The sequence below is a fragment of the Piliocolobus tephrosceles genome, chromosome 19, assembly GCF_002776525.5.
Source record: "Piliocolobus tephrosceles isolate RC106 chromosome 19, ASM277652v3, whole genome shotgun sequence".
NCBI classification, from domain to species: domain Eukaryota; kingdom Metazoa; phylum Chordata; class Mammalia; order Primates; family Cercopithecidae; genus Piliocolobus; species Piliocolobus tephrosceles.
This window is the reverse complement of record NC_045452.1, coordinates 3,532,326-3,546,825: the sequence shown is the minus strand read 5'-3', so window position 1 is coordinate 3,546,825 and position 14,500 is coordinate 3,532,326. Positions and strand designations below refer to the sequence as shown.

The 14,500-nt window shown below is 49.1% G+C and overlaps 1 protein-coding gene across 2 annotated transcripts in view; it reads right to left on the bottom strand.

Annotated features, from left to right (window-relative positions):
• The window catches only part of DGCR8 (DGCR8 microprocessor complex subunit), a 30,990-nt gene that overhangs the window by 3,202 nt on the left and 13,288 nt on the right, over positions 1–14,500 (bottom strand). For both annotated transcript variants that reach the window (XM_023192628.2, XM_023192629.2), the window contains exons 9-12: positions 12,706–12,788; positions 1,270–1,370; positions 850–956; positions 140–267 (exon numbers count right to left, since the gene is read on the bottom strand). In XM_023192628.2, the coding sequence (XP_023048396.1) occupies positions 140–267; positions 850–956; positions 1,270–1,370; positions 12,706–12,788 (419 nt within the window). The remainder of the gene's footprint in view (positions 1–139; positions 268–849; positions 957–1,269; positions 1,371–12,705; positions 12,789–14,500) is intronic.

Genomic DNA, 14,500 nt, shown 5'->3' with positions numbered 1-14,500 from the left:
GACCCACCCCCTGCCCACAAAGCCACACAAGTGGCCCAGGAGAGAGGCAGCTATGAGCAACCCTCTGAGCACAGAGCCTCAGGAACACACTCCAGGGTGGCAGCACAGGCTGCCCCGGGACCTGCTGAGGGCCAGTTACCTGCTTGACCATCTTGCTGCTCTCACGGCCGTACATGCGCAGTAAAGAACCCCAGTTCTTGACATGTGGGTGCAGCAGCTGAAGGATCTTCTGTGAGGCTAACTGCTTTCCAACTCTCTTATTCTTACCTACACAGAGAAAAAGCAAGCATGGAGAGAGGGTGTCACAAACACCCACAAAAACCCAGTGTTCACGGGGCCCCCTGCTGTCCCCAGCCCTCCTGACCCACACCCCGAGGGCCAGCAAGGGCACATTCTACAGGAACAGGCAGCACTCTGCCACTGCTCTGGGGCACCTGAGTCTCACAGTACACAGTTGCCACCTTGAGAGTAGCCCTCAGAGTCCAGGAGCTGAGGGCACCACCATTCAAAGCCACGCAGCTGAGAGCCTCCCTCCCGCCAAGACCCACACCTCCAGAAACAGGGAGCAGCAGGATTCTGCTAGCTATTTGAGAAGGAGGGCCTTTCCTCCTACCATAGGGACAAGGGCTGGACGGAGACAGGGATGGCAGGGGGAAAAGGGAGAAGACAGAGAAAGTACAGGCAGGACGGTCGCAAGTCTGCCTTAGGCTGAATGTGTGGTGGCCAGCACACACAGCTGGGCTCAGGGACAATGCCAGGGCAGCAGCTGAGACCAAGCCACAGAGGCACAGGGCCACACCAGGGGCCGCCTGCCCGGCAGCCACCAGGCAGCAGGGAAGGAGTCCTTACACCACCCGCGCACTGTGTGCTTGCCACACGCCATGACGTATTCACTCTTCTGGTTTTTCCCAGGAACCACTTCAAACTTGATAGACGTGTCACCCATCCCATGGTTTCTTTAAGAGAAAACAGACAACAGGTGGTGTCCCCTGAGCAGAGCAGCCAGCTGCCTCTGAGGAGGGCTGTTCTGGGAAGCCCTTAGGAAATGACCAAGCCTCTCCCCCGACTGCGTCTTAGCCAGAGGGGGGAATTCTCCACATGCCCTATTCAGGCCTGCGGAACTGACTGGTGGCCAGGGCCAAGGAGTTGCTGTGTACCAGGGAAACCTGGCCATGCCTCTGCCTTAGGACAAACAGCCACGAGAACATGAGACGCCAGAGAGGAGCTCCCCTGACCTGACTCAGGAGGGGAGGCACCCCCCTACCCTACCTTTTAAGGCACTCGTGGAGGATCTGATATGGAGACAACAGCCCAGCCTTGCTGGTCAGCTCGTAGACCCGCGAGTCCTCGATGCTGATGTGGTTAAAATACTACAACACAAAGCAGAGGCTCATGAGTCCCCACCAGGCCCGCCGGCCTCTTCACGGATGGGCCTGGGGTTGGCTTTCCCCAGATGTTTAATATCTGTTCTTGTGAGCTCGCCTAGCACATCATACCCTCAACTCTGCAAGGAACCCACCGCATATGGGACATGCTCCGTACCTCACCATCCACTTGCCCATCTCCAGAGCCCACAGCACCCTTCCACCCTGAGCACTGTGGGATGGAGTCTGGCATCCCAAGAGAGCCCCAGGCACATGGCTGGCTGGCCAGGTCCACCTCATCTGGATCTGATTCTGATCTACAAATCACCTTTCTCAGAACTCTATATGATTAAAGCACTTTTGGAGAGAGGTTTTACTATTGCCACAACTGAGACTACAGGAGAGGGAAAGTCAGCCAGACCTAAAAGCTGGCCTTAAAAGGCCCAGCTCCCCAAAGGCCAAAGCCCCACACAGCCACACAGAGCCCAGCCCCAGGTGGCCAGCAGGGGCCCAGCCCAGTGCAGCTTCCAACAGTGTCATCACCCAGGCTCTGCAGCCAACCCAAGAACACACACAGGAAGGGCAAGAGAGGCATACAAGTAAACAAGTTCCCTAAGTTACACTCGAGGGGATGGGGAGATTCTGCACAGTTGAGGCATAGGGAAGCTGCACTGAGCTGAGGTGCAGAGGCAGTGCCCGCTGTGCCTTCCCTGACTAGGCCTTTGGCTGAAGCTGAGAGCCCCTCCTGGGTGAAAGGAAGATGCCATCCAGCCCACTCTGGAGCATGGACAACTTCCCTGGGGGAGCTGCTGTAACAACATACCACAAACTCAGTGGCTTAGAACAAGAGGTTTATTCTCTCACCATTCTGAAGTCTGAAATCAAGGCCTCAGCAGGGCCATCCTCTTTCAGAAGCCTCCAGGGAGCCTCTGCCAGCTCCTGATGGCCCCGACACCCCTCGGCTATGGTAGCATTGCTCTGATTTTCATATGGACTACTAGCCCTGCCCCTCCTCCCTCTTCTTAGAGAAACCAGACACACTGGATCACACTACCACTCTGCTTCAGTGTGATCTCATGTTAACCCAACTAATTCTATTCGCAATCATCCTCTTTCCAAAAAAGACCACACGCTGAAGTACTGGAGATTACCCATCAGCCACACCCTCACAGAGCTTCCCCCACCGGCCCTGTTCTGGAGAGGTCTGCAGGGACCTGGAGTCTGCCTGGCCCATGGGCAGGGAGGAAGCCTAGAATCAAATGATTCACACACCTCGCCGTGCAGGCCCCACAGTGTGCCAAGCCCACTCCCACACCACAAGGCCAGGGACGCTGGCCCTACAGACAGGGCAGCAGGCAGCTCCTCTGCCCTTACCACTCCAGTAAGCAGCAAGAACGCCAACTCGCTGCAACTGCATGGAAGAGGAAGGCACTAGCGCTGAGGCTGGCAAGCGAAAAATCCTCACGGTATGGCTTGGCTACGGTCTTCAAATAGGTCCTCAGAAGACACTGCTCCTCTCAAGTGCACAAATCAACATGGGTCTTTTTCCAGGGAAGGTCACTCACCAAGACATCAGGCCCTGGAACCTCAAGGGCTTGTCAACCAGCCAACCAATTAGCAACGTCCAGTGGTCTTGGCCCACAAGGACCCACATACCCCGTGGCTTCGGGACTGGCCCTGGAGAAGCCGTGGCTGTGGAAGCTAGAGAGCATACTCAGAAGTTTCTGGCAAAAGACCTACGCCAGGATGCCTGGCACCAAGCTGCCTGAAGCCATATGTGCTACTGAGGGTTAACCCGCCAGGGACAGGTGGAGGCTCCAGCTCGTGAGAGCAGATGGATGGCAGAAGTGACCTGCAGACAAATCCCTGTTGCTTCTGACAAACACCACAGGAGAAACCTAAGCAGTCAGTGCCTGGGAGATGCCAAAGAACCGTGCGGGAGCACCACAGACGCCTGACACCTGTACATTCCACTATCTAGATGAAATGGACCAATGCCTGGCAAGACACGAACTATCTCAGTAGCCTCAACAGCCCTACACCTGTTCAAGAAACTCAACAGTAGTTCAGAGTAGTCGTAGTTATAGTTAGTAGTTCACACAGTAGTAGTTTAAAACGTTCCCACTAGGAAAACTCCAGGCCCAAATTTTAAGGAAGAAATGATACCAATTCTCTCTCTCTCTTGCCCTTCTGAAAAACTCAGGAGGAGGGCTATTTCCCCTTCACTTGACGACAATAACCGTACCATGATATCAACATCAAGAACACAGATGCAGTGGGGAACTAGCAAATTAAAGCCATTAACACATGAAAAGGAATATATACCATGCCCAAGTAGGACTTATTCCAGGAACACATTTTTTAAAAATCAACATAATTAACTATATTAACAAATAAAAGAAGAAAACTGGATACGGAATCTACAGAAAAACTACTAGAATAAGTCAGTACAAATAAATTATAGCTCTGTATGCTAGCAATAAACAATCAATCAGAACTAAGGTACTATTCACCACAGTGCCACACATAAAATATTTAACTATAAATCTAGTAGAATATACACAGATGTGATGAAACCTATGTGATGAAAACTGCCGACCACCCATGAAAGATATCAAAGAAGACCTAAATAAATGGACAGATGAACTATGTTTATGATTTGGAAAATTCAATATTGTTAGGATGTCCATTCTCCCCAGATTGATCTATAGGATCAATTCCAATCAAAATGCAGGCCTTTTTTTTTTTTTTAAGATGGAGTTTCGCTCTTGTTGCCCAAGCTAGAGTGCAATGGCACGATTTTGGCTCACTGCAACCTCACCGTCCGCCTCCTGGGTTCAAGCGATTCTCCTGCCTCAGCCTCCTGAGTAGCTGGGATTACAGGTGCCCGCCACCACATCCGGCTAATTTTTGTATTTAAGTAGAGATGGGGTTTCACCATGTTGGCCAGGCTGGTCTCGAACTCCAAACCTCAGGTAATCCACCCACCTCAACCTCCCAAAGTGCTGGGATTACAGGCGTGAGCCACCGCACCCAGCCCAGAATTTTTTATGGAAACTGACATATTGTTTCTAAAGTCTACATGGAACAGCAAAGGAGCTAGAATAGCCAAAACAATTTTTTGAGAAAGAATAACAAAGTCGGAGGATTCCCACTATCTGATTCCAAGACTTCAAGTCATCAGCAAAGTGTGGCATCAGTGAAAGAACACACAGCTCAAGAGACAGTAGAGAGCCCCGAAACAGACACGTTTGCACGGTCACCTAGTGACTGAGAAAGGTGTGAAGGCAATGCTAACGTAAGCATGCACCTGCCGCATGGCCCAGCAACCCCAACCCAGGGGTTTACCTGAAGGAAACGAATCTATCACGCACAGACCTGGAGAGCCTTACAGCAGCCTTACTGCCCATCACCAAAACCCAGAAACCTGCCAGTGTCCCTCAAGGGAGAATGGAGAGATGCACTGAGGGGCACAGCCACCTGGTGGCCAGCACTCAGGAGTACAAATGACCACATGATGGATGCGTCATACCACACCAAGCCACAGGCCAGGTTCAAAGGCTACCTACCATGTGATTCCACTGAGAGGACATTCAGGATCTGGCAAAACTACAGGGGAAGTTCAGTGCCCACCAGAGGATACAGGTGGGAGAGTTTGGCCAACAAAGGAGCATGTGGGAGTGTACAGAAATGTTCCGCATCTTGATTGCAGTGTTGGTTACATGACTGCGTTTGTCAAAACTCATAGTACTGCATGAAAAAGTGAATTTAACTATGTAAATTTTAAAATAAGTTGAAAAAAAAAAAAACACTTGGTCACTAATACCTAAATTTAATAGCCATGAAACACCAACCCAAAGCTAGCAAGAAAATACCAAGAAGAGATCACCACAAGCTTTTTGAAAAGGAAATGACGCCAGTTCTGTTCCTCTTTTTCCCTTTTTAATCAAGTAGCACACATACGTGGCCACCACACCTCACAGGCATCAACCTACCTCTCCTGACACGTCTGCCCCACCTCCAGAGTCCACACGAGGAGGGGATGCTACCCCACGCCCCAGGCTGTCCAGGGGATAGTCCAAGGACAGGTGTTGGCACCTCTGCACAGGCAGCTGGGAGGGGCAGGGGGCAGGAGCACAACCTGAGAGCCTCGCTCAGGAGGACCAGCAAATAGGAACTTCCAGGAACAGGAGACAGCCAACCCTGTCTAAACCTGCGCCTTACAACTGAGGGAAAAGCTACTTTCCCCTCTGACAGATTTTTAAATGGGGACATGACAGATGACATATATACAAATCAGAGGGTCAAAGAGCTTCTCAGGAGGGACATATACAAAAGGCACCCTAAACCAAGGCATGGCATCATAAAAACACATGGTCTTCTCTCAGGTTCCCAGAACAGAGCTCTTAAAATCCTGAGGATTTCCTGAGTGCTAAGTTTGTCTGTGATTCAAAACGACCCCACCAGAGCACTTATGCTGAGATGGCTCAGGGTGGGCTCCCCAGAGAGATCAAATGTGTCATTAGAGGGGAGGAACTTTCAGCCCTTCATGAAAAATAAGTTTCGTATGTAAAATGTTTTTCCTGAGTTCCCCGAGTCCTAGCAAATTTCCAAGCATGAGGAGCGGTCCTGTGCTGGGTGGCAGGGTCCCCATTTGCAGCTGGCACAGGAAGTGGTGGCAGTCCCACTGAGCTCCTTACCTGGGGAGATCTGACGCTAGCTGCAGACAGACTGTAGCGTGGGAGGCCTGGAGGAGGGTGTGGAAAAAGCCCCAGGCAACGTGGCCCACCCCCATGTCCTTCTCCACCTGGGGAAACCTCTTCTTTCTCAGACTACTTTGCAATATGGTTTCTGAAAAGCTTCTCCACTTCACAGAAGAGCCCTAGAACAGAGGCTGAGAACCTGACTCCCAGCTGGGCCCTCTTCTGGCGCCAGAACCCATAGTGGGTCATGGACATTTCCACCACCCCATAGCAAAGAAAAGGCAGGGCTTTTACTCAAACAGGAAGGTGGCGTGAGACCCATACAACTCAGGCACCATCATCTGCAACAACCCATGCTAAGAGTCTTGGTGGGCTGGGGTCTACACAAGCGCTTCCCCAGAGGGCCTTGGAAGCCTCCCTGGGAGCCATTTTCTTCCCACAGTTGGATCACTCAGAAATAAAAGTCAAATGTGGCCGGGCGCAGTGGCTCACGCCTGTAATCCCAGCACTTTGGGAGGCCGAGGCGGACGGATCACAAGGTCAAGAGATACAGACTATCCTGGCCAACATGGTGAAATCCCGTCTCTACTAAAAATACAAAAATTAGCTAGGCATGGTGGCATGCGCCTGTAGTCCCAGCTACTCAGGAGGCCGAGGCAGGAGAATCGCTTGAACCTGGAAGGTGGAGGTTACAGTGAGCAGAGATCGAACCACTGCACTCCAGCCTGGCGACAGAGCGAGACTCCATCTCAAAAAAAAAAAAAAACAGGGACAAATGTGACTCTTCCTGGAGCAGCTAGTACTTGGAGACTGTGCTTGATCCAAGTGCGGCCTGCGATATGTCTGCCTGTCCACGATGAAGCAGTTACATAAAAGCACAGAAAACATGTAGAAACTTGAGAGCAAGACGCTGGGTGTGGTGGCTCACGCCTGTACTCCCATCACCCTGGGAGGCTGAAGCAGGAGGACTGCTTGAAGCCAGGAGTTCCAGAAACTTAAGAGCAAGTTAGTACTACCATGGACACTTAACCATATTTTACAACAGCACCAGTGCACAAAGATGAGAAAACTTTACAAAACCATAAAGTAGTTCTAGAATGGCTGAATAAGGATCTTCAAAATCTGCTCTCCTCCATCAAAGCAACAAGAACACTAGCAAAAATGGTCAGAATCAATTCTTTCAGAACCCTGGAAACTAAAGAAAGACTTTCAACAATCCGAGGAGTGTTGATTCAAGAAAGACAATGAGTCTTGCTAAGAACAAGAAGTTGCTGGCATCTTAACTTGCCCCATTCCCAGCCCTTCTCCCCAGCTCTGTGGTAGCCACTCAATGCAGAACGGGTCCTCAAGGCCCCAGGCCCAGAGAACTGTCACTGTTGGGTCTACCTGGCCACTCTCTGGAAAAACCTCATGGCAGGACTTGCCTTTATTTGACCTCACTCAGTGAAAACAACCCAGTTCCTCAGGGCATTTGTCAAAAGGAGTCAGTAGCAACTGTTTCACCCTGCAGCTGCAAGAGGCTGGGGCACTAGCTGGGCAAACAAGAGGCTGGCCAAGAACCCGAGAAGGAAAAGTTGGATATGTCCTTGGGGCTCTGAAAGGCTCTAGCGTATGTCTGGAGATGGCTGCATGCGGTCCCAGGAAAACCTCCCAGCTGATTGACCTGGGGGCTCTGTGCAGGTGGCAGACAAAGGCTAAGACAGTTAGCAGCCACCGGAGCACACCAGGTGAGCCCCACAGACCCACAGACCTCAGCACAGGCCAGGAGACTTACTGGCTCAGGGAATTTAAGAAAATCCCTGTCCAGGCCGGGCGCGGTGGCTCATGCCTGTAATGCCAGCACTTTGGGAGGCCAAGACAGGGGGATCACGAGGCCAGGAGATCGAGACCATCCTGGCTAACACCGTGAAATCCCGTCTCTACTAAAAAAAATACAAAAATTAGCCAGGCGCAGTGGCGGGCGCCTGTAGTCCCAGCTACACGGGAGGCTGAGGCAGGAGAATGGCGTGAACCTGGGAGGCGGAGCTTGCAGTGAGTGGAGATCGCGCCACTGCACTCCAGCCTGGGCGACAGAGCGAGACTCAGTCTCAAAAAAAAAAAGAAAATCCCTGTCCAAGCATCAGGAGACCACTCAGCTAAAGGGCCAGTGTATTCAGTGGCCACAAATCACAAAGAATACACACTTCACAAAATCAATCTAGGAAAGTCACTATTATGAGGCAAACTGTCACCCCCAAATTTACATGTTGAAGTCCCTCAGAATGCAACAGTATTTGGAGACAAGGTCTTTACAGAGGTCATCACGTTACAATGAGGTCATTAGGGTGGGGCCTAATCCAGTGAGACAGGTGTCTCTAACAAATGGGGAATGTGGAGACCAACGTGCACACAGAGAGAAAGGCATGGACATGAAGATCGCTATCCTCCACCCACGGAGAAAGGCCTTCTCTTAGCCTTCTGACACCTTCATTTTGGACTTCCGGCTTCCAGAACTTTGAGACTATACATCTCTGTCATTTAAGCCAAGGACATATGACAAAAACTATAAACTTAAGGGAGGTGGGGTAATCTGATTTCCAGAGTTGCCATATATTTTAAATGTCCAATTCTCAACAACAACAAAAAATTCTGAGACAAGCAAAGAAATAGAAAAATAGAGACAGCCCATACATGAAGGGAAAGGCGGTTTAATATACACGTTCTCTAAGGACTGGACTTACAAGAAACAGATTTTACATCACCTACAGAAAACATGCTCAAAGGACTAAGAAACCATGTCTAAAGAACTGAAGTATAATGCCAGCACAGTGACTCACGCCTGTCATCTCAACACTTTGGGAGGCTGAGGTGGGCAGATTGCTTGAGCCTAGGAGTTTGAGACCAGCCTGAGCAATAAGGCGAAACCCCATCTCTATCCCCAGCAAAAAATACTATATATATTTTACATATATAAAAATTATAAATTATATATATATATTGTTTTTTTTTTTTTTTGAGATAGAAGTCTCACTCTGTCACCAGGCTGGAGTGCAATGGTGCAGTCTCAGCTCACTGCAACCTCCACTTCCTGGGTTCAAGTGATTCTTCTGCCTCAGCCTCCCGGGTAGCTGGGATTACAGGCACCTGCCACCACGCCCAGCTAATTTTTGTATTTTTAGTAGAGATGGGGTTTCACCATGTTGGCCAGGATGATCTCGATCTCCTGACCTCATGATCCACCCGCCTCAGCCTCCCAAAGTGCTGGGATTACAGACGTGAGCCACCACGCCCGACCTGTATATATAACTTTTTTAAAAAAGAATTAAAGTATAGAAACAATACGTTACCCAATAGAGAATTTCAAAAAAAAGGATAGAAATCATGAAACAGTCACTAGAGGGGTTCACCAGCAGAACCTGAGCTGACAGAAGACAGAGGAGCAAACTTGAAGACAGGGCAACTGAAATAATCCACTCTGAGGGACAGAAAGAAAAAAGAACAGAGAAGAAACAACAGAGCCTCAGAGACCTGTGAGATATCATCAAGTGTAACAATTTACTGACCAAGAAAAAGAAGAAAGCCTCAAATTACTGAAATCAGGAATGATAGCAAGGGACCATCACAACCACATAGAAATAAAAAAGGGTCATATGGGGATACTAGGAACAAATATATGCTAATCAATTAGATAATCTATATCAAATGGGAAAAAAATTCCAAAAAAGACACAAACTATCAATACTGGCTCAAGAAGAAATAGATAATCACAACAGACCTATAACAAGTAAGATTGAATTAGCAATTAAGTAGCTCTGGACAAAGAAAAGCCTGGGCCCAGAAGGTTTCACTGAGCAGAGTCTATCAAACATTTAAAAAATGAACACCAATCCTTCACAAACTATTCCACACAACAGAAGAAAAAGGAACATGTTCCAACCATTTTTATGAGGCCAGTATCATCCTGATACCTGCACCTGTTGTTACACTGCACAAAGATATCACAAGAAAACTACATATCAATATTGCTTATAACTACAAATGCAAAAATCCTTAACAAAATACCAGCAAAATGAATCCAGCAACATACTAAAAAATCCATTATATGTCATGACCAAGTGGAATATATCCCAGGAATGCAAGGTTGGCTCACCATTCAAAAACCAATACACTATATTACTAAAATAAAAGACAAAAAAAAGAAAAAAATACATGATCATCTGAATAGAAGCAAAAAAAACACTGACAAAATCTAACATTCCTATAAAAACTCTCAGCAAACCAGGAAGAAAAGGAAATTTCCTTATTCTGATAAAAACCTACAGCTGACATAGCACACTAAGTGAAGGAAGCCAGTCACAAAAGACCTCATATTGTATGATTCCACTGATATGAAATGTCCAGAGTTGGCAGATATATAGAGACAGAAGACAGATTAGTGGCTTTTGGTGGTTGGAGAGAACTAAGAGTGAATGCTAATGGGTATGGAGTTTCTTTTGGGGATGATGAGATACTCTAAAATTAGGTAGTTACAATGGTTATACAACTCTGAATATACAAAAAATCCACTTAGTTATATAACTTAAAAGGTCAAATTTATGGTATGTAAACTATCTCAATAAAGCTATTATATAAATAAGAATGTAGCCTTCAAAATTTCAGAAGCCCTTGCGACAAATAACCATTTACCCAAAACGGTTTACAGCTAGTTTTAAATGGTTCTTCATACGGCTGACCCTTGAACAACATGGATTTGAACTGCATGGGTCCACTTATACAAAAATTTTCTTCTGCCTCTGCCATCCCTGAGACACCAAGGTCAACTCCTCCTCTTCCCGCTCCTCCTCAGCTATTCAACATGAAGACGTGGAGGATGAAGACCTTTATGATGTTTCCATTTCAAGAATAGTAAATAAATTTTCTCTCATGATTTTCTTAATAACATTCTTTTCTGTAACTTACTTTAATGTAAGAATACAGTATATACCAGGGGTCCCCAACCCCCAGGCCATGGATGGGTACCAATCCATGGCCTGTTAGTAACCGGGCTGCATGGCAGGACATGAGTGAAGGGGGCAGGGGTGCGGAGTGAATGAGCAAGTGAAGCTTCATCTGTATTTACAGCTGCTCCCCATCACTCATTTTATGCCTGAGCTCTGTCTCCTGTCAGATCAGCAGTAGCATTAGATTCTCACAGGAGTATGAACCCTATTGTGATCGGTGCATTCAAGGGATCTAGGTTGTGCACTCCTTATGCAAATCTAATGCCTGATCATCTGTCACTGTCTCCCATCATCATCAGAGGGAACCATCTAGTTGCAAGAAAACAAGCTCAGGGCTCCCACTGGTTCTACATTATGGTGAGTTGTATAGTTATTTCAATACACATTATAATGTAGCAATAATAAAAATAAAGAGTGCACAATAAATGTGACGTGCTTGAGTCATCCTGAAACCATACCCGCCCCACAATACAGTCTGTAGAAAAATCGTCTTCCCTGAAACTGATCCCTGGTGCCAGAAAGGTTGGGGACCGCTGTAGTAATATGTACATAACAAAATATGTGTTAACCAATTATTTATGTTATTGGTATGGCTTCTGGTCAAGAGTAGGTTACCAGTAGTTAAGGTTTGGGAGGACTGAAAGTGATGCGTGAATTTTCGACCTCATGAGAGGCTGGTGCCCCTAACCTCCACATTGCTCAAGGGTCAAGTGTAAAAAGAACAATCTAGGGCCGGGCACAGTGGCTCATGCCTGTAATCCCAGCACTTTGGGAGGCTGAAGTGAGTGAGTCACCAGAGGTCAGGAGTTCGAGACCAGCCTGGCCAACATGGTGAAACCCCATCTCTACTAAAAATACAAAAATTAGCCAGAAATGGTGGCACACACCTGTAATCCCAGCTACTCAGGAAGCTGAGATAGGAGAATCACTTGAACCCAGGAGGTGAAAGTTGCAGTGGGGTCAGGATCAGTGTCTGTCACTGCCTGGGTGACAGAGCAATGCTTCATCTCAAAAAATAAAAAATAAAAAAAAATCTAAATCTTGTAGACTCTGCCTCAAAGATTCACTCCCATCACAAACCTACATGTACCCAACATTTACGGTGCACACTCAATGCTGCAAAACAGAGGACAAAAATCTCTAAGAAAAAGGACGTTTTTTCTCTGCCTATACAAGGACAGGCAAGTTTCCTCTTTTATGAAAATACAGGCCGGGCACGGTGGCTCAAGCCTGTAATCCCAGCACTTTGGGAGGCCGAGACGGGCGGATCACGAGGTCAGGAGATCGAGACCCTCCTGGCTAACACGGTGAAACCCCGTCTCTACTAAAAATACAAAAAATTAGCCGGGCGAGGTGGCGGGCGCCTGTGGTCCCAGCCACTCGGGAGGCTGAGGCAGGAGAATGGCGTGAACCCAGGAGGCGGAGGTTGCGGTGAGCTGAGATCCGGCCACTGCACTCCAGCCTGGGCGACAGAGCAAGACTCCGTCTCAAAAAAAAAAAAAAAGAAAATACAAACAGAAGAACCTGGAGGCTGGATGACTAACCTGCAGGGCATGGAAGGCATGGGCATAGCCCATGGACACCCCCATCTCACACTAATAGGGCAGGGTAGCCACACTGCACCCGCAGCTCCCAGTAGGGCAGGACCACAACACTCACCTCAAGTTCTTCACTGTCTTTGGGCTTCTCTTCAGAGGTCTGTTTAACAAAGTCAGGGATAAGGATTTCCAGTGTAGCTCGGGCTATGAAAAAAAACAACCCGAGGGTAAAGCTTGGGCACTGCCCTCTTCTCACCATCCTGCATAGTGAACTGTGCACTACTGCCTCCCATCCCCACAGTTCAGGGGCTGAGCGAGGGCCCTGAGGAGTGGTAGCACTTCAGAGACAGGGTCAGGACAGGACAGACGAAAAGCCCGTTCTAAGGAAAAGAGACGTGGGGCAGGCTGCCGGAAAACCTCACAGGCCATACTGGGTATGTGCGCTCTCACCCTGGGGTCCTGGGAGCACGCAGGGAGGAGCTCGGAGCTGTGTGTTACGGAACCACTTTGGTGGTACGCGAGAAAACAGCTTCGTGGGCCCTGGACCACACAGGGAGGCCTGAGAGCAGGCTGCTGCAGGCACCTAGACCAGGTGGCAACGGCAGTGGCTGGCGTGGGTGGAGAGATGCAGCCAGTTCTGAGAGACGTTAGAGGGGGCTGCCGGAGGGCAGAGCACAGGCATGGCCACTGGGGTCAGAGGTGCCGTCAAGGGCTGATGGCTCCATAGACCCCACAGAGCTATGAGTGCTGGCAAGACATGGAGCCAAGATGTCTATAGGGCAGCCAGAGTCTGGGCAGGGGAAGCGGGTTCCAGCACATGGGGAGGACAGCGGGTGACCCCGCAGAGGGAAGAGCACACAGCCATGCTCAAGGCATCTCCACCCCCACACAAGACCCTACTGCAAGTTATCTGTCAAAACCTCCACCACACCCACTTTGTTGAGCTGCAAAAGTCTCTCAGGCAGAATCTCTGTAAGATGGGCAGCAGGTCTTCTGGAAAATGCATGGCAATGACAGATACCTCAAGAACCGACCTGTGTGGGTGCCAGGGCCTGCTGTACACCCAACACCACCCTACAAGAGGCCAACTAACCCTGACGCTGAGGCAAATGGCTTTTCGTGAAAGAATGTCAACTACCACGAATGCAGGGCATGGATGCAAATGGCAAGGGCATGGTACAAAAGGGCAGTGGGTCTTCACCAGGACACACGGCCTTCCCAGAGCTGTGCTGTGCCAGGTCTTCCGTGTGGCTAGGCACAAACATGGAGTGGGAGGACTCAGGAAATAGTGCTGTTAAGAGCCAGCACCACTGGGGGAGGATGCCGACAGCACGCTGGCCCGTTTCTCCTCCCTCCTGGCATACCCACATGCTGCTCAGTTTAAAAACAAACAAGCGGCCGGGCGCGGTGGCTCAAGCCTGTAATCCCAGCACTTTGGGAGGCCGAGACCGGCGGATCACAAGGTCAGGAGATCGAGACCATTCTGGCTAACGTGGTGAAACCCCGTCTCTACTAAAAAATACAAAAAACTAGCCGGGTGAGGTGGCGGGCGCCTGTAGTCCCAGCTACTCGAGAGGCTGAGGCAGGAGAATGGCGTGAACCCGGGAGGCAGAGCTTGCAGTGAGCTGAGACCCGGCCACTGCACTCCAGCCCGGGCGACAAAGGGAGACCCCGCCTCAGAAAAAAAAAAAAAAAAAAACAAACAAGCACTATAGCATGTGCCCAGCACAGCCCAGTTGGCTCTAGGCACACCCCTGAATATGTGCAGGGCCAGGACTAAGGGAGGGACATACTGGCCCAGCTGTCACTCAGTAAAGACACCTTCTACTTTCTTCTTTTTTTTTTTTTTTTCTGAGGCGGAGTCTCGCTCTGTCGCCCGGGCTGGAGTGCAGTGGTGTGATCTCAGCTCACTGCAA